The sequence below is a fragment of the Poeciliopsis prolifica genome, unplaced genomic scaffold (assembly GCF_027474105.1).
Source record: "Poeciliopsis prolifica strain line A6 unplaced genomic scaffold, Auburn_PproV2 SCAFFOLD063, whole genome shotgun sequence".
NCBI lineage: Eukaryota > Metazoa > Chordata > Actinopteri > Cyprinodontiformes > Poeciliidae > Poeciliopsis > Poeciliopsis prolifica.
Window position 1 is genome coordinate 1,042,393 of NW_026562438.1, and position 21,492 is coordinate 1,063,884.

Consider the following 21,492-nt stretch of genomic DNA (forward strand, 5'->3'; position numbering starts at 1 on the left):
GGAAGCCGCAGCATCACAGGAAGCCGCAGCATCACAGGAAACTGCAGCATCACAGGAAACTGCAGCATCACAGTTCTCTCTGGTTTCCTCTTCTCACACATCTAGAATTCTGAAACAGAGTCCAGAATCCAAACCGGGTCGGATCAGAATCAACAGGACGGACTTTTCCCAACATGGATTCAGATCCACCTGAATGTCCAGGAGTTTATAAAAGGAGAATTAAAATAATGTTTAGATGTGGCAGCGTTCGGTCTTTTCTACGGAGTTCAGCTGAAGGTAAAAATATGTTTATTGTACAAAACATTCAGTTTTTGCTCCACCAGACTGTTGGTGTCCATGACGACCCGGCGACTGAACGCCGATCTCAGCGAGGACTTCTGAGGCGTCGGAGTCGCTGTCGGAATCCGAAGACGCGGACCGGTCCTGGTACGCCATGTCTACTTCACTGACATCAGACAGAGTGGGAAAACAGACGTTCAGGAGTTTAACATGGAGGAACAGAGAAGTGGGCGGAGCTTCACCTGGGCGAGTTTTTACCTGGAGGCGCTGACGTCATCACTGCGGTTCAGGACCTCGGACCTCACGGTGAGCTGCTCATCGTCGCTGGAGTCTCTGAGCGGACAGCAGAACCGGGTCAGAACCGGGTCAGAACCGGGAGGTGTATTTTGTTCTGGGTCGGATTTGATGGTTCTGCTGTTTTTCTGCAGTTCTGTCCCATTTGAAATGGTGGTTCTGGTTCTGGTGCCGGTTCTGGGCCAGACACTCACAGCTCCTCCTCGCCATCTTCCAGGGAGGTCAGAGGTCGCCTGCAGACGGCGCAGACGTTTCCCAGGCTGTGGAAACACATCCGACAGAAAACGCCTGGAAAACAGAACCAGAGTCAGGGTGCGTTCAGGTTCTGCTGGGATTTTCTGGTACTTTCAGGTCCATAACAAACAGAAACATCTGCACTGCATAAACTGTCAATGTTACTTTGATTATAAGGCGCCATTTTTAAAGTTATGTGAAAAAGTTACATTGACAAAAAATGGAGGTTCACAAAGTTTCAATGTGAAACTTTCAAACTAAAAATTTAGTTGACAAAATAAATACTTAGTTTCTAACTTAATATTTTGCTTTAAACTAAATAAGAGCAATTTACAAAACATTGGAACTAAATACTTAGCTTGTTAGCTTCCTAGCTATTGAGCTAGTTATGTAACAACTAACTCGCTATATTTAGTTTGAAGCTAAATATTTAACTAAATACTTAGTTTGAAGCAGACAATTATAAATAAATGATTAGAAATGAACCTGCATTTTTCTCATGTCTTTCTCTAAATAACTCAAATTGTTGCTGCTGATTTTTGGCAGCGACTTCTGGAGCATGAGATGATCCGATCTTCTGCAGGTTCTGGTTCTGATGTCGTTAGATGATCCGATCTTCTGCAGGTTCTGGTTCTGATGTCGTTAGATGATCTGATCTTCGTCAGGTTCTGATGGACCACGGTCTGTTTCTCACCTGTGCATCCCGAGACGTCGCAGACGCCGGCTTCCTTCTTCCTGACGGTGTTGCTGCAGCCCAGACAGGTGAGGGGGGCGGAGCCAGTGAGGGAGGACAGGTAGCCTCCACCTGGAAGCCTGACAGAACAAACAGCAGAACTTTTCTGCTCAGCTGGACATTTAGTTTGTTTTGGATATAATCTGTGTTATCTGGTGGCATGAAGGTACCGCCTGAGCAGCGCCTGCATGTAACTGGTGCCGGCGCCGGCGGCCCGGTCGGCCAGGTGTCGGATCACAGACCCCCTCAGGGCCCGGCCCACCGATAGCCTCTCGCTCAGGATGTGCTGGTGCAGGAACCGGATCCTCTGCTGCAGAACACAAAGCAGGGCCGGTCACCTGGAGGTTTCTAGTTCCTGCGCTCTCATTCGGAGATCAGAGGCCATGTTGGAGCCTCTGTCCCACAGCATGACGGATCCATCCGCTGCTTCCAGTTCAGAACTACAACTCATTTAAAGAAGGAAAGAATCCAGTTTCAGGGAAACCATGAAGCATAAACTTGATGTTCATCCACTTCTTGTTCAGGAAGCTTGGTGGAGGAAAAAAATATTGGTTGGGTTACAGACACTGCTAATGAAAAAGCTAGTTGTGCTAACACTGAGGAACTAGTTATAAGCAACAGCTACACTAGAGTACTGCACTAAACTGGTGTTTAGCAGAAGCTAATGGTAAAGTGTTGATAACCATCATAAAACCATTTAAAAAATTGACTTTAGTGAAAAATAAAAACGCTAATAACTCTTATGTCACTAGCATTTCATTAGCATTTAGAGCAAATATGATGTTCACACCTATAAACATCTGAAACAAAAATTTACTCTCCAGATTTTATTTGCTTGAATTAATATCTACATAAAGTCCTTATAATCTAATTTAAAAGCTAAAGCCTTTTAATGATATTGGTTGTTTTCACATTATGATCCGCATGTTCTATAACGACTTGCTGTTGTATTTATGATCTTGTCTTATTTTATTCTCAACAGTCGAGAGCTAAAACTTCAACATGGATGTCAAACTTTCCTCAACTGGAAGTTGAATAAAAGTACATTTATTTAGTGGACCCTAAATTTGAAAAACGTTTCCAAAGTTAGCAAAAGTGCTAAGCAGAAATTAGCTCCACTATTAGCACATTCAATCCTGGGTAAATCCCAGTAATATCCCAGATATTTCCCAGTTAAATCCCAGTTATATCCTGTTAAATCCCAGTTATATCCTGGTTAAACCTCGGAGCGCCTCAGTCACGTTCAGACCTGCCTTCGGATTCCTCCTCTCTAACATTCCTGCTCCAGATTCCTCACATGCCTTTCTGCTCCGCGACCTTTCACCCACAGCAGCTGATCTTCATCTGGAGGCAGAAAGCCTGGATCCTAGAGTCGCAGGGGGCGGGGCTTACAGGAAATCTACCTGACATCAGGTAGCTGCTGCTGCTGGTGACTCCCAATTGGAGGAACTGATGTTAGCGTAGCTTCAGGCGCAACAAGCTAACTTCCTGTTTAGAGTCCAGGCTGAACAGGAAGGAGCAGCCGCCGGATGTTTGATTTGAACTGCAGTCTACATCTGCTTCTGTAAAGCTGCAGATAAACAAAAACTGAACAGCAGGCTCACTTCTACGGAAATCCAGAAAGGCCAAAATCCATACAATAAACTATTTGGTAAAGGAATATTAACACATGTGACAAAAACTTCTTTGTGAATATTTAACCCTCCTGCGGTTTAAGCGCGATGCTCAAGAACATAAGGACAGTGATGGGAGTCTCTGTCAGACCGTCAGTTCACCAAACCACAAATCAATATATATGTTCAAAATTTCTGCTGCAGCTGAAAGAAAATTTAATTTAAAGTGATTTAAACTAATTTATTGCTAACTGCAGCCGTCCGGTTGAGACCCGGAACCAGTCGATGTTTGGACGTTTTCTGCAGCGTTCTTTATTTTCTGATATGGATAGCCTTCCATATGGCCAGCAGTGTGTTCAGTACCTGCTCCTGATCCGGATAATAAAAAGCACAGGCGATCCGTTTGAAGCGCTGAACGAATCCGCTGAACAGAGAGATGACCGCAGCCATACCCAGCAGGAAGCCTGCAGAACCAGAACAATTTTAGGTCTGGTCCTGGTTCTTGTTCTGGATCTGGTCCGGTCTGGTTCTGGTACCGAGCAGGAAGTTGATTTTGTGGTCGGGTTCCTGAGGCTCCACCAGGCACTTCCTGCTGATGACGGTGATGTTTCCTGTCTGGAAGACGTTGAAGGACGCCACCAGGTCTCTGAAGATATCGGAGGAGTAACCCGACCCGTTCACCTGGACCGCCACCTGGGTAAGGGGCTGAGAGGACGCGCCGTGACCATGGAGACCACACAACAATGCCGCATCACGCCTCACCTCTGGCCACCACGTCCACCTCCACCTGGTGGTGCACCTGGTCCAGGATCCAGAACACCATGAAGTCCATGGCCACAATCAGGCCGCCCGCCACCAGGTGCCTGAAGACGGCCGCCATCCGGACCAGCATGCCGTGCTGCTCCCGCTGCGTCAGGCGCAGAGACACTGCAGAGAAACGCAGAGACACTGCAGAGACACTGCAAAGAAACGCAGAGACACTGCAGAGACACTGCAAAGAAACGCAGAGACACTGCAGAGACACTGCAGAGAAACGCAGAGACACTGCAGAAACACTGCAGAGACACTGCAGAGAAACGCAGAGACACTGCAGAGACACTGCAGAGAAACGCAGAGACACTGCAGAGACACTGCAGAGACACTGCAAAGAAACGCAGAGACACTGCAAAGAAACGCAGAGACACTGCAGAGAAACGCAGAGACACTGCAGAGAAACGCAGAGACACTGCAGAGAAACGCAGAGACACTGCAGAGACACTGCAGAGAAACGCAGAGACACTGCAGACACTGCAGAGACACTGCAGAGAAACGCAGAGACACTGCAGAGACACTGCAGAGACACTGCAAAGAAACGCAGAGACACTGCAGAGACACTGCAGAGAAACGCAGAGACACTGCAGAGACACTGCAAAGAAACGCAGAGACACTGCAGAGACACTGCAGAGACACTGCAGAGAAACGCTGAGACACTGCAGAGAAACGCAGAGACACTGCAGAGACACTGCAGAGACACTGCAGAGAAACGCAGAGACACTGCAGAGACACTGCAGAGAAACGCAGAGAGACACTGCAGAGACACTGCAAAGAAACGCAGAGACACTGCAGAGACACTGCAGAGACACTGCAGAGAAACGCTGAGACACTGCAGAGACACGCAGAGAAACGCAGAGCGCTACCTGCTGCTGCGCCTTCTGGTTAGCGCTACGTGAAGCGGCGGTTCTTACGTGGCGTCACATAGGTCTGCGCCTCTCTGCGCGTCAGCGGCAGAACCGAAGCTCCGCCCTCCGACGCCACCTGCTGGTCCAGCTTTCTAAACTGAGCGCTAATGTATAAGTTATCAAAGCGCAGATCCCGCAGGTACCGGCGCTGGTACATCAATGCCCTGCCCACACACACACACACACACACACACACACACACACACACACACACACACACACACACACCACACACACACACACACACACAGTATTTACACCCTGATGTACAGAAGGTTTAGTAAAACTATACCTCCTACAATATAATTTATAATATATCTAGAGAATGTGGCACAATATACTTTATGAAAGCTCTCATTTGCCGTCACGCACAAATATGGGAAACTTTGTAACTGACAGCATGGCAGTGCAGGGAGCACTTTGAATTGATCTTATTATTAAACCTTGTTTTCCAAATATTTTCACATAAAATCTAAAAAGTGTGGCATGCATTTGTGATGGCGCTAAATGAAATGTAGCACAGATGTTCTGGTTCTGGTCTCATAAGTTATTTAGAGAACAACCAGCAGACAGGAAGTGGAAGAAAACCAAAACTCAACTAAACTCCTGGACAATCATGGAGGAAAATGCAGAATACCTGAGATTTCCACGACGTCCTAGTCAAAGTCCAGACCTGAATTCCATCCAATCTAAGCTGCTTTACAAAGCGAAAAGCCTGTAGATGTTTAAAACTGATAGGACAACGTTTTCCACTGTTAATTCAGGTGAGCTGAATGTAAAGGCACGCCACACTTTTCAGATTTAATTTTTGAAATCATTTTGGAAACTGACGCCACTGACACGTTATCGTGAGTGTTTCTGAGGCTGAGTGCAGCTGAGCGGTGACCTCGACCTGAGGAAGGAGAAGCCCAGCAGCACGAAGTTGGTGTAGGCCAGCACCTTGCTCAGCACCTGGAAATTCTGCAGGTCGGCGGAGATGTGGGCCAGGATGTCCTGGTAGACCTGATGCAGCGTGCGGCTGGCGTTGGTGTCCACCTCGAAGCGCACCGTGGACGACAGGTTGAAGTCGAACTCGTGCATCATCTTCCTGAACGCGGCGACCGTGGCTGAAACAGGCGAGAGCGATTAGGTGGCGGCTGCAGCAGCCGGAGGTCACTCACTGCAGGCGGAGGTCACTCACGCTCCGCCAGGTGCTTCTTCAGGTGGGCCGCTACGTACGACGGGATGATGCAGAACAGCTCTCCAGCTGAAATACACCAAAGTTATTTGCGATAATCAATAAATCAGTTAATCACATGATGAATTAATGAAACTCAATTTGCATGAGTTTTCGTTTTTGTCTTCAGTCTGAACTGTTCATTTCTTTTGAAGGACCATTTTGTTTACAGAGATATCATCATTCATTTTCATTGCACTGTAAAAATACAAAATCCTACCAAGTAAATTTGATCTAGTTTCTAGTGCAAGTATCTAACTATCCCTGAAATAAGTCAAAACTAACTTACAAGTAACTTTTCAGCTTCTTTAAAGTCAATAATTGTTTAACATCGATGAAAAAGTTCCAGTTCCGTTGGCAGATAAATCTGCTTATAACAAGACATTTTTCTGCCAATAATCTGCCACCAATTATCAGTTTTCAGCAATGCAAAATTATTGACTTACAGCAATCTGAAAAGTTACTTAAGATTTAGGTTGTTTTATTTCAAGTGTATTAAGATATGTGCACTGGAAATTAAACCAACATTCTTGGAAAGATTTTTTTGTTTTCCAGTGTGTTGTTTCTGTTCTGTTTATTAGCCGAGGATAGATTGGTGTTAGCCTTTTACTGGTTAGCATTAGCCTCAGATAAACTGGTGTTAGCCTTGTACTGGTCAGCATTAGCTTTGCACAGACTGGTGATAGCCTTTTACTGCTTAAAATTAGCTTTGTACAGACTATTGTTAGCCTTGTATTGGTTAGCATTAGCCTTGGATAAATTGGTGTTAGGCAGTAGGAAGTAGGAACTCCAGTGGGTGACCAGCCGAACTTTGCCAAGCATTAACCTATCAAAGCTAATGCTAGTTAGTGGTTTCCTTTTCTTCAGCTAGGACCAGTGTCTGTCATTAATCAGATCAGTAGCTTCAGAATGGCCATAGCCTCCTGCTACAAGGAAGTAGTCACTGCCAGGTGAACAATAGTTTTAATTTTGGAGTGAAAGCAATTATCTACAGGAAGTGATGTCAGTGAACGCACCACGAGCGAGGTTGCAAAGCGGCAGGAAGGCATCTACGATTTGACAAAGGAAGTTGAACTCCTTCAGCAGGTTTGTTACAGTTTTTGCGACCCTGGGCGAACAGATCACGGCACTTCCTGTACGGACCGCCCATTTTATCATTGCAAATGTCTCCAATGTCCACCAGGAAGTGAAGGACGTTCCTCAGGGTCCGAGCTGGGGGTCAAAGCTTACGTTAACTTATACAAACAGACTTTTAAAAAAAAGACAAAGCAACCAAAACCTGAAGATAACAATGGAGGACCTTTGATCACTGCACAGACTTTTGTTGCCTAATTGTGTTCAGAAGGATGACTGACCAACATGGCGGACGCTGTCTGTCATCGTATTGATGAAGTTTTGGACTCTTCCTACCATGGCGTACGCGTTTCTGCTGATCTTTCTGATTTCATCAACGGCAGCTGCAAACAAACCCAACAAATTATTCATTTATTCTGAAGAACCTAAATACTTTTGTTCATTTTAAAGGGCAAAATCCACTTTTTCAGCCTTTAAATACAATTTGTTGGTGTGCAGAAAAGTTCAGTCCAGTGATGCATAAATCTCTTATATTCTGTTTGGGTCATATTTTTCAATCCGTTCAGCATTCTCTATTCTATTCTATATTTTGAACTATTATGTGACATTAATTGCCTCAGAACAGCTAAACAAGGTCATGGACTTCCAGTTAACTAGTTTCCTTGACTCCACTATTTTATTTCTCGCAGCCATTTTGTAGTGAAAATTAAAGGAAGCTACAAGTAGATAAATCAAAATGTGCAGTTGCTGTGTTTTACTGCACACATGTAATGTCGGAATGACGTCCTAGCCATCCTAGCAGTAGCATTGTGTGCTCTGCTTTTGTTAGCGCTGTGTGCTAGCTTAAGGTCCTTCGGGACAAAACCATTCACTTTGAATCGCATTATTACATAAACAGTTTGGCACAGTTTTCTGCTTTTGGTCTTGAGGAACACATGATCCAAATGCAGTCAGTGACATTTTTAGCATTAGCTAACGTGCTAACTAAGCTACCATGTTTAGCAATTGTGTTCGTTCATGTGGTGGTAGCATTTTCTGGCTCTAACATGTAAGGCTGGATGAAGAATCTGCTGTTGATGGTCTCCTTTGATCAATTAGGGGGGCGGGGCCAAAACGCGTCATCACGTCGCGCTATGATAACGAGGAATTAAGACCAAGGTGTCACAGTTCCACTTTATACAGACCGCCATGAATGATTTAGATGTCAACAGGATTGAAAAGCAGGCTAGAAAAGCAGAATATGCCCCTTTAATGCCACATGATTTCTGAGGGGTGTCTTACAGAAGAGAGAGGCGTGGCCGCTTTCTGCATCAGCTCTTTCGTCTGATTGGCTGCCAGCTCGACGCTGCACCACGCTGGCAGCGCCCCGCTCCGTGTTCACTATCGTGTTCCTCATGGGCCCGGACACCACCACCGACACGAACAGGATCAGGACGCCGCGTGCTGGACCAGAAGACCGAACAGCTTACTAACAACGTCCAGCTCCGACAGACTCAGGTGAACGCCTCAACTCACCTGAGAACAAGGTGGGCAGCATGACCATGACGGTGGCCCGGAGGCCGACTGACAGCCCCATGCCAAACGCGATGAGCCCGGCCAGGATCAGTGTGGAGTTGACGCAGAACCGCAGTGGCTGTTTCTGCAGCACGAAGCCCAGCAGTCCATAGATAAAGGCCAGCAGGAGGCCAATGAGAAACGCCACCAGCCTCCGTCCTGCCTGCACCAGTGGGCGCCGAGTTTCCTCCTTCTGCGGCGAGCGCGCACACCGGGCCTGGAAGCACCGAGCAGAACCCGTCAGGCTTGCTCTCTTTCTCCAACATGTGGAGATGGAACCTTAACAGGATCTGAACACATTCCAGAGGAATTCATCTCCATGTTTGAGCAATAAAAATTAAATCACTGAATGACAATAATTAAAGAGTTCCTGGACTGGTAGCTAGCCTTAAGCTAACAGTTAGCAGCAACATATTAGCTGTATGCTAGCGTCAGATGAACTGCCAGCAGTGGGACGGTTTTGTTAGAGCAGAAATACTTTTTAAGGAGTTGTTTTTGTAGGAAAAGATTGCTGGTGCCAGTAGGTCGATCTGTCCTGGGAAAAGCACAAAAGTTGGACCAAAACTCGGGTTGAAAAGTGAACTGTTAGGACAGATAAGAACAACAATTATTATTAATTGACTTGTTTTGCAGTTCTAGTGTGGAGCAGATGTTCAGATCAAGAGGTCATTAGTATTTCGGGGAAACTCCAATACACACTCAGTCAATGGGCAGCCAGAATCTTGACGCAAAACCAACATAGATATTTGGATTGGTCAAAACTTCTCTCAAACCCCTGGACGTCATTGGAAGCTATAAAAAACGTCTGGACACAAAGAACGGAGAGATTTTCTGGAAATTTTTGGAGATTTTGGGAAATTGTATTTTGAGAACAATGTCTGTTTGAGGTATGTTAATAAATACCTCAAACAAAGACATGTTAATAAATCTCCCGACACGTCGTGGCTGGCAGTAAGAACTCGTCTCTGTGGTTTGTTTCGTTTATCCATTTATTTGAGAGTTTTGTGCTTCACAATTCTCCAATAGTTTCAGGCGTAATGATGTCAAACTAAACAAATTGCACAAAACCTAAGATAATCTATTTACAGTTTATCAGCAACTGTCTTAAGTGTTAGCTTTAGTGCTAGCTTTAGTGTTAGCTCTAGTGCTAGCTTTAGTGCTAGCTATTGTTCAGGTGTCTTCTGGCGCCAAGATGTTGTTAGCTTTATGCTACCTTGATCTGGCTAGTAACTCGTTAGCTTTACTCAGACAGCTTCAGTGATTCCAGCTGGAAAACTAGAGATCATGTTGAAATCAGGGTTCAGTGATGAACTCTGACCTGAACCTTCAGAGCCACATAAAGACATTTACAAAGTCAGCCTTCTCTCATTTCCAGGATTAGAGGGCTGATGCCTCAGTAAAGATCTAGGGAAACTAATCCATACATACTCGTACGTTAAAGATCTGTATGTCAACCTTCTGGTTCTGTCAGGTCTGCAGGTTCGGAACCAGAACCAAATATGGAAAAGCAGCAATCAGCTTGTATGCACACACATCTGGAAACGTGAAAACCATCGACGAGGAGGACTGAAGGACACCGAGTTCCTTTAAATCATCACAAGTTTAGATCTGCCTTTGACCACTAACTGGAGCATTGATGTATTTTCATTGTTTTTAAACCTTTCATTTTTTCCTGCTGTAACTTAATATTTGTCGCCGTTTTTGTCATGCAAGGATTTTGAACCAACTGTAAGAAGCTTCAACGGTTTTATGGCAAAACTTGTTCATTTCTGCCTCAATTTTTAATTTTGTAATGAAATATTAAACTATTTTGGTATGTTTGCATTCTTTAGTCCTTAAAATATCAGAATTTGCACATAATTTATATGTATCTGTTGATCATGTAATCTTAGAGTATTAAATGAGTTAATTAAGTAACATTTTTAGCAAAGGAACTTTAACTTGTGTTTCCAACCGACCCACATCCGCCAGGACTGGGGTCAGAGCTACTTTAACTGCCCGGATGCTAACTACCTGTCCAGGTGTCCTCTGAGTGTCTGTGTGGCTCCGCCTCTCTCCACCTGGACAGCGATGTCCCGGTTCAGCAGGTGTCGTTTCTCCTCTGGTTCCATCTTGTTCATTTGGGACCAACGGAAAGCGGTTGCCATGGGGACCACAGGTTCTGCCCCGGAAGCTCAACAGTTCGTCAGAACCGCTAACTGATGGCGCATCGTGACCCGCAGTGACCTCCAGCTGTTCCCTGACCCGCAGCGACCTGCCGGCGGCCTCCTCCAGATGTGCGGGGTCCCTCCGCCGGGCTGCAGGTCCGTCCGGCTCCCGGAGGGCAGCTGGACCGCCCGGGCCGCCAGCGGCCTGTTCGGCGCGGCGGGCGGCGCAGGTAAACCGACCGGGACCAGAACCAGAACCGGAACCTGCCTGAAAATACCAGACATTTAAACTTCTCTGTTTCTGTGACGTTCATCTTTAACAGTTCTGATGTCAGTAACAGAGAGAGCATGTGGAAAAACATTAATATGGAAAAACATCAATATGGAAAAATATCAATATGGAAAAATATCAATATGGAAAAACATTAATATGGAAAAATATCACTATGAAAAAATATCAATAGGAAAAATATCAATATGGAAAAATATCAATATGGAAAACATCAATATGGAAAAATATCAATATGAAAAAATATCAATATGGAAAAATATCAATATGGAAAAATATCAATATGGAAAAACATCAATATGAAAAAATATCAATATGAAAAAACATCAATATGGAAAAATATCAATATGGAAAAATATTAATATGGAAAAACATCAATATGGAAAAACATCAATATGAAAAAATATCAATATGAAAAAACATCAATATGGAAAAATATCAATATGAAAAAACATCAATATGGAAAAATATCAATATGGAAAAACATTAATATGGAAAAAACATCAATATGGAAAAATATCAATATGGAAAAATATTAATATGGAAAAAATCAATATGGAAAAACATCTATATGAAAAAATATCAATATGAAAAAACATCAATATGGAAAAATATTAATATGGAAAAACATCAATATGGAAAAACATCAATATGAAAAAAATATCAATATGAAAAAACATCAATATGGAAAAATATCAATATGGAAATATTAATATGGAAAAACATTAATATGGAAAAATATCACTATGAAAAAATATCAATATGGAAAAACATCAATATGGAAAAATATCAATATGAAAAAATATCAATATGAAAAACATCAATATGGAAAAATATCAATATGGAAAAATATCAATATGGAAAAACATCAATATGGAAAAACATCAATATGGAAAAATATCAATATGGAAAAATATCAATATGAAAAAACATCAATATGGAAAAATATCAATATGAAAAAATATCAATATGGAAAAATATCAATATGGAAAAATATCAATATGGAAAAATATTAATATGGAAAAACATCAATATGGAAAAACATCAATATGAAAAAATATCAATATGAAAAACATCAATATGGAAAAATATTAATATGGAAAAACATCAATATGGAAAAATATTAATATGGAAAAATATCAATATGGAAAAACATTAATATGGAAAAATATTAATATGGAAAAACATCAATATGGAAAAATATCAATATGGAAAAAAACATCAATATGGAAAAATATCAATATGAAAAAACATCAATATGGAAAAATATCAATATGGAAAAATATTAATATGGAAAACATCAATATGAAAAATATCAATATGAAAAAATATTAATATGAAAAAACATCAATATGAAAAAATATCAATATGAAAAAATATTAATATGAAAAAACATCAATATGGAAAAACATCAATATGAAAAAATATCAATATGAAAAAACATCAATATGGAAAAATATCAATATGAAAAACATCAATATGGAAAAATATCAATATGAAAAAACATCAATATGGAAAAACATCAATATGAAAAAATATCAATATGAAAAAACATCAATATGGAAAAATATCAATATGAAAAAACATCAATATGGAAAAATATCAATATGGAAAAATATTAATATGGAAAACATCAATATGGAAAAACATCAATATGAAAAAAATATCAATATGAAAAAAATCAATATGGAAAAATATTAATATGGAAAAACATCAATATGGAAAAAGATTAATATGGAAAAAGATTAATATGGAAAAACATCAATATGGAAAAACATCAATATGAAAAAATATCAATATGAAAAAACATCAATATGGAAAAAATATTAATATGGAAAAACATCAATATGGAAAAATATCAATATGGAAAAATATTAATATGGAAAAATATTAATATGGAAAAACATCAATATGGAAAAATATCAATATGGAAAAAACATCAATATGGAAAAATATCAATATGAAAAAAACATCAATATGGAAAAATATCAATATGGAAAAATATTAATATGGAAAAACACAATATGGAAAAACATCAATATGAAAAAAATATCAATATGAAAAAACATCAATATGGAAAAATATCAATATGAAAAAACATCAATATGGAAAAATATCAATATGGAAAAACATTAATATGGAAAACATCAATATGGAAAAATATCAATATGGAAAAATATTAATATGGAAAAACATCAATATGGAAAACATCTATATGAAAAAATATCAATATGAAAAAACATCAATATGGAAAAATATCAATATGGAAAAATATTAATATGGAAAAACATCAATATGGAAAAATATTAATATGGAAAAATATCAATATGGAAAAACATTAATATGGAAAAAATCAATATGGAAAAATATTAATATGGAAAACATCAATAGGAAAAATATCAATATGAAAAAAATATCAAATGAAAAAACATCAATATGGAAAAATATCAATATGAAAAAACATCAATATGGAAAAATATCAATATGGAAAAATATTAATATGGAAAAACATCAATATGGAAAAACATCAATATGAAAAAATATCAATATGGAAAAACATCAATATGGAAAAATATCAATATGAAAAAAAATCAATATGGAAAAAGATTAATATGGAAAAATATCAATATGGAAAAATATTAATATGGAAAAATAATATGGAAAAACATCAATATGGAAAAATATCAATATGAAAAAACATCAATATGGAAAAATACAATATGAAAAAATATCAATATGGAAAAACATCAATATGAAAAAATATCAATATGAAAAAACATCAATATGGAAAAAATATCAAATATGGAAAAATATTAATATGGAAAAACATCAATATGGAAAAACATCAATATGAAAAAATATCAATATGAAAAACATCAATATGGAAAAATATTAATATGGAAAAACATCAATATGGAAAAATATCAATATGGAAAAACATTAATATGGAAAAATATCAATATGGAAAAATATTAATATGGAAAAATATTAATATGGAAAAACATCAATATGGAAAATATCAATATGAAAAAACATCAATATGGAAAAATATCAATATGGAAAAATATTAATATGGAAAAACATCAATATGGAAAAAACATCAATATGAAAAATATCAATATGAAAAAACATCAATATGGAAAAATATTAATATGGAAAAAATATCAATATGGAAAAATATCAATATGGAAAAATATTAATATGGAAAAACATCAATATGGAAAAACATCAATATGAAAAAATATCAATATGAAAAAACATCAATATGGAAAAATATTAATATGGAAAAATATTAATATGGAAAAACATCAATATGGAAAAATATCAATATGGAAAAACATCAATATGGAAAAATATCAATATGAAAAAACATCAATATGGAAAAATATCAATATGGAAAAATAATATGGAAAAATATTAATATGGAAAAACATCAATATGGAAAAATATCAATATGGAAAAAACATCAATATGGAAAAATATCAATATGAAAAAACATCAATATGGAAAAATATCAATATGGAAAAAACATCAATATGGAAAAACATCAATATGAAAAAATATCAATATGAAAAAACATCAATATGGAAAAATATCAATATGGAAAACATCAATATGGAAAAATATCAATATGGAAAAACATTAATATGGAAAAACATCAATATGGAAAAAATATCAATATGGAAAAATATTAATATGGAAAAACATCAATATGGAAAAAAAACATCTATATGAAAAAATATCAATATGAAAAAACATCAATATGGAAAAATATCTATATGGAAAAATATTAATATGGAAAAACATCATATGGAAAAATATTAATATGAAAAAATATCAATATGAAAAAACATCAATATGGAAAAATATCAATATGGAAAAATATTAATATGGAAAAACATCAATATGGAAAAATATCAATATGAAAAAATATCAATATGAAAAAAACATCAATATGGAAAAATATCAATATGAAAAAAACATCAATATGGAAAAATATCAATATGGAAAAATATTAATATGGAAAAACATCAATATGGAAAAACATCAATATGAAAAAATATCAATATGGAAAAACATCAATATGGAAAAATATCAATATGAAAAAATATCAATATGGAAAAAGATTATATGGAAAATATCAATATGGAAAAAATATTAATATGGAAAAATATTAATAAGGAAAAACATCAATATGGAAAAATATCAATATGAAAAAACATCAATATGGAAAAATATCAATATGGAAAAATATTAATATGGAAAAACATCAATATGGAAAAACATCAATATGAAAAAATATCAATATGAAAAAAACATCAATATGGAAAAATATTAATATGGAAAAACATCAATATGGAAAAATATCAATATGGAAAAATATCAATATGGAAAAACATTAATATGGAAAAATATCAATATGGAAAAATATTAATATGGAAAAATATTAATATGGAAAAACATCAATATGGAAAAATATCAATATGGAAAAAACATCAATATGGAAAATATCAATATGAAAAAACATCAATATGGAAAATATTAATATGGAAAAACATCAATATGGAAAAATCAATATGAAAAAATATCAATATGAAAAAACATCAATATGGAAAAATATTAATATGGAAAAATATCAATATGGAAAAATATCAATATGGAAAAATATTCATATGGAAAAACATCAATATGGAAAAACATCAATATGGAAAAATATCAATATGGAAAAATATCAATATGGAAAAATATTAATATGGAAAAACATCAATATGGAAAAATATCAATATGGAAAAATATTAATATGGAAAAACATCAATATGGAAAAAACATCAATATGAAAAAATATCAATATGAAAAAACATCAATATGGAAAAATATTAATATGGAAAAACATCAATATGGAAAATATCAATATGGAAAAATATTAATATGGAAAAACATTAATATGGAAAAACATCAGTATGGAAAAATATCAATATGGAAAAAACATTAATATGGAAAAAACATTAATATGGAAAAACATCAATATGGAAAAATATCAATATGGAAAAACATCAATATGGAAAAATATCAATATGAAAAAATATCAATATGAAAAAACATCAATATGGAAAAATATTATATGGAAAAACATCAATATGGAAAAATATCAATATGGAAAAATATTAATATGGAAAAACATCAATATGGAAAAACATCAATATGGAAAAATATCAATATGGAAAAACATCAATATGGAAAAACATCAATATGAAAAAATATCAATATGAAAAAACATCAATATGGAAAAATATTAATATGGAAAAACATCAATATGGAAAAACATCAATATGAAAAATATCAATATGAAAAAACATCAATATGGAAAAATATCAATATGAAAAAATATCAATATGAAAAATATCAATATGGAAAAACATCAATATGAAAAATATCAATATGAAAAAACATCAATATGGAAATATATTAATATGGAAAAATACAATATGGAAAAATATCAATATGGAAAAACATTAATATGGAAAAATATCAATATGGAAAAATATTAATATGGAAAAATATTAATATGGAAAAATATCAATATGGAAAAAAATTTATATGGAAAAATATCAATATGGAAAAATATTAATATGAAAAAACATCAATAGGGAAAAATATCAATATGAAAAAACATCAATATGAAAAAATATCAATATGGAAAAACATCAATATGAAAAATTATCAATATGGAAAAACATCAATATGGAAAAATATAATATGAAAAAACATCAATATGGAAAAACATCAATATGAAAAATTATCAATATGAAAAAACATCAATATGGAAAAACATCAATATGGAAAAAAATTTATATGGAAAAATATCAATATGGAAAAATATCAATATGAAAAAACATCAATATGGAAAAATATCAATATGAAAAAACATCAATATGGAAAAATATCAATATGGAAAAATATCAATATGAAAAAACATCAATATGGAAAACATCAATATGGAAAACTACATATTTACAGCAGTTTGGTTTCACAGCTTTAATTACTGCGTTTTAAATGCCTCAGTGTTTGTTAATGTTTTTATTTCAATAGCTGCATGTTTTTGTTTTTATTGTACTCTTTTTTCTTTCATATTTTAATAAATGCTACTAAATTGCTCTTAGGATTTAATCATTACATATTTTGGCCACACAGTGAATATGTAATATTCATTTTCTAAATGTTTCTCTGTTTGATGTTTTAGTTTTTTCATTCATTGATCTAAACATTCTTTTAAATATTGATTTTTTTAAATCTTGCACAGTCATCAGATGTGTAACCATAGCAACAAAGTGGGTTTAATTTCTTCTGTTTTTATACAACCAGCAGATTATGATATAGTTTATTGTTTAGTATCACATTATAACCAAAAGTTGTACAACTTTACTGTATAAAAAATTATTATTCAACACAAAGAAATCTATTGTAGAACATAAAAAATATTTTATTTGAATAATTAAGAACATGATATATTTCATTGTCTGAACACAGAACTGTAATATACTGAACTGTTTTACTTCATTTTATTCCTTAATAAATACATAATCACGTTCATACCATATACATTTTATAATGTAAAATTATTAAAAGGCTTTTTTCTGGTGTTAGAATTCTATCTATCTATCTATCTATCTATCTATCTATCTATCTATCTATCTATCTACTATCTATCTATCTATCTATCTATCTATCTATCTATCTATCTATCTATCTATCTATCTATCTATCTATCTATCTATATGATCTATATATATATAATATATATATATATATATATACAGCTCCCAGGCCTCTGGTATTATATATATATATATATATATATATATATATATATATATATATATATATAATATATATATATATATATATAATATATATATATATATAATATATATATATAAAATTCCCTTCTCACCCACCGCGGGTGGTCTTATCCTCTGAGCTCGGGGTCCTCTACCAGAGGTTATATAGATAGATCTATATATAGATCTCTATATATATCTATATATCCTCTGAGCTCGGGTCCTCTACCAGAGGATATATAGATATATATCTAAATATATAGATCTATATATATATAGATATAGATCTATATATCCTCGGGTCCTCTACCAGAGGCCTGGGAGCTTGAGGGTCCTGCAGTATCTTGTGCCAAGGACTGCTGCACATTTCTGGACTGAGATGTCTGATGTTGTTCCTGGGATCTGTTGTAGCCATTGATCCAGTTTGGGGGTTACTGCCCCGAGGGCCCCGATGACCACAGGCTTTGTCCCTGATGTATTTATGGATCTTAGTTGTTTCGTCCTGGACAGTGGTTCTCACACTCACTAGCCTCTGTCTCCGTCCTTGCGGCTCGTGTACAGTCTCAGGGTGGTGGATTTGGGATGGAACCCTCCATGCATGGTTAGTAGCTTTCTAGTCTTAATATCTGTGGCTTTTATCTCCTCCTTTGGCCAGCTGATTATTCCAACAGGGTATCTGATTACTGGCAGGGCATAGCTGTTTATCGCACGGATTTTGTTCTTGCCATTGAGCTGGCTTCTCAGGACTTGCCTTATTCGTTGGAGGTATTTAGCTGTGGCTCCTTTCCTTGTGGCCTCATCGAGGTTGCCATTTGCTTGTGGTATACCTAGGTACTTGTAACTGTCCTCTATGTCTGCTATTGTTCCTTGTGGGAGTGAGACTCCTTCTGTGTGGATGACCTTCCCCCTCTTTGTGATCAGCCGACCACACTTCTCTAGTCCGAATGACATCCCAATGTCCGTGCTGTAGATCCTGGTGGTGTGGATCAGTGAGTCGATGTCTTGCTCACTCTTGGCATACAGCTTGATGTCATCCATGTATAGAAGGTGACTGATGGCCCCATTTTTGAGTCTGTATCCGTAGCCGTCTTGTTGATAATTTGGCTGAGGGGGTTCAGGCCTATGCAGAACAGTAGCGGGGACAGAGCATCTCCTTGGTATATGCCACATTTGATGGACACTTGTGCAAGTGGTTTGCAGTTAGCTTCAAGGGTGGTTTTCCCAGCTTCATCGAGTTTGCAATGAAGGCTCTCAGAATCCTGTTGATGTTATACATCTCTAGGCATTCAATGATCCAAGTATGCGGCATTGAGTCATAGGCTTTCTTGTAATCGATCCAAGCCATGCACAGGTTGGTGTGTCGGGTTTTGCAGTCTCGGGCAACTGTGGCGGTCTACGAGGAGTTGGTGTTTGGCTCCTCTGGTATTTACACCGATACCCTTCTGTGCCGTGCTCATGTGTTTATCCATGTGTTTGCTTATCTTGGCCGCTATGATGCCTGACATGAGCTTCCAGGTTGTGGAGAGGCGTTATTGGTCGGTAGTTGGGTGGGACTGGACCCTTTGATGGATCCTTCTGGATTAGGATTGTCCGCCCTTCAGTTAACCATTCAGGTGAGTCCCACTTTGTAGCAGCTGGTTCATTTGGGCTGCCGTCGCTAATGGAGAGCAGTGAGTTTCTTTAGCCAGTAGGCATGGATCATGTCAGGCCCTGGTGCTGTCCAGTTTTTCATACGACTCGCGGTAACAGTGATGGTTACCGGGAGGTTGCTGTGGTTCTCTCGTAGAGAGATCAGCCACTGTGCATTGCTGTTGTGGGACGCCTCCCTTTCCAGTATTGTTCAGTCTCCAGCCTTGGTGGGTATGCTCTGTTGTTATTACCCTGCCATTGAGAGTACACCTTAGCTGGTTGGGTAATGGTCTTTTCATTGTACCCTTGTGGAGCTCTGACAGTTGGCTCACTTCCCTCCTTGTTACCTTGATTTTAGCCTCTAACCGTCTTTTCCATGGTGGGTATTGGGTCTCATGGTTGCTCTTATAGCCAAGTATCTCAAGGATCATTGATGCTGAGTTTCTGTTATGGGTCATGATTCAGGTCATGATTGTCTGATTACTGGTCAGCAGTTAAGTCCCCTTGTAGTTAAGTCCCCACAGTTCTGACATCCGGGTTCCTCCCTTTTGCCGTAGCATTTGTGTTGTATCTCGTCAATCTCAAGTTGTGATAGCAGTTGCCGTTTGTGGATGTTAGAACACTGAGCTACTAGTTGTTTAGCGCTTAGTGTTGACTGGGGATGTCGAAGTAACCATTCCTTCCCCAGTCTTTGCATGTAACCTCTCTCACTAGGGTTACTTGAGTAGTAGCATTCCAACAGATCCACATTTTCATCTCTCGCCCATTTCCGTCTTGTTCCAGTAGCCCATTTGTCATCAAGGTGCTCTGGTTCCCCAACACCTGACGCAGACCTTGTTTGGCCGGGCGACGTCTGAGCCGGCATGTTATGCAACTTAGTATCTCTCATGGTATGAGGTAGGCAGTAGCTTGAAGGGTCTTGCCTAAGGACCCAGACTGGATTCGAACCCTGCCCTCTCGGGTGATATACTGATGCCTTATGTATTGAGCTATCCAGTCAGCTCTTGAATATATATATATATCTCTATCTATCTATCTATATCTATCTATCTATCTATCTATCTATCTATCTATCTATCTATCTATCTATCTATCTATCTATCTATCTATCTATCTATCTATCTATCTATCTATCTATCTATCTATCTATCTATATCTATATCTATCTATATATATCTATATATATATAGATAGATATAGATATAGATAGATAGATAGATATACATATAGATATATATATATTCAAGAACATCAAAATATGTTGCACAAACATGAAGAATATATTTCCAACAAAAATATTTCCACAACCAAAAGTGACATCACTCAACTTCCCTTTTGTCTGGATGGCAGGTTTCTGCTTCCATAGATGATTAATGAATTAAAAACTCAAATAATTTGAGTTTTCAGAACTTCACTGAAACAAGAGAATGGAGCTCCAATTTAAAAACAATTGTGTGAATTTGCTACATGTCATACTTTACATGACAACTGAATAAACTTAATTGGATGACATGTAACAAATGAACATTTTTCAAGTGGGTTTCTCGTTCTCTTTTTTCACTGTCAGCTTGTAAATCCCAGATTCCCGGTGAACAACAAAGTTCAAATCGTCTCTTCTGCTGATCATGATGGTCCTTCTGAGATGTTTGGCAAACAAAATGGATGAACTGCAGCAGAAATGTGTGTTTGCCCGACTCTTTTTTACCACAGTTTCACATTTTGTAATAGAGACATAAAAAGAAAATATTGCAAATATTCATACAAGTAAAAAAATGAAAAAATAAAAATGACTTTTAAAATATTCAGCAAAAAAATCTAAAGAGGAAAATGAAGACACTTTGCTCCGAATTTCATAAAGATGGATTTTTAAAAC

At 36.8% G+C, this 21,492-nt stretch overlaps 2 protein-coding genes across 3 annotated transcripts in view; one reads left to right on the plus strand and one right to left on the minus strand.

Annotated features, from left to right (window-relative positions):
• LOC129380016 (DC-STAMP domain-containing protein 2-like) lies at positions 1-10,918 on the minus strand. Its single transcript, XM_055060981.1, is given in 20 exon segments — positions 1-445; positions 538-612; positions 768-861; positions 1,502-1,620; positions 1,711-1,850; positions 3,517-3,617; positions 3,690-3,849; positions 3,851-3,858; positions 3,916-4,080; positions 4,878-5,035; positions 5,764-5,977; positions 6,052-6,117; positions 7,104-7,176; positions 7,178-7,299; positions 7,443-7,544; positions 8,445-8,512; positions 8,514-8,604; positions 8,677-8,892; positions 8,895-8,932; positions 10,729-10,918. Coding segments are annotated over 20 exon segments (2,301 nt in total). The 5' UTR covers positions 10,863-10,918; the 3' UTR covers positions 1-288.
• The window catches only part of LOC129380015 (E3 ubiquitin-protein ligase DCST1-like), a 22,088-nt gene continuing 11,481 nt past the window's right edge, over positions 10,886-21,492 (plus strand). For both annotated transcript variants that reach the window (XM_055060980.1, XM_055060979.1), the window contains exon 1: positions 10,886-11,092. In XM_055060980.1, the coding sequence (XP_054916955.1) occupies positions 10,990-11,092 (103 nt within the window). In that variant the 5' untranslated portion in view covers positions 10,886-10,989. The remainder of the gene's footprint in view (positions 11,093-21,492) is intronic.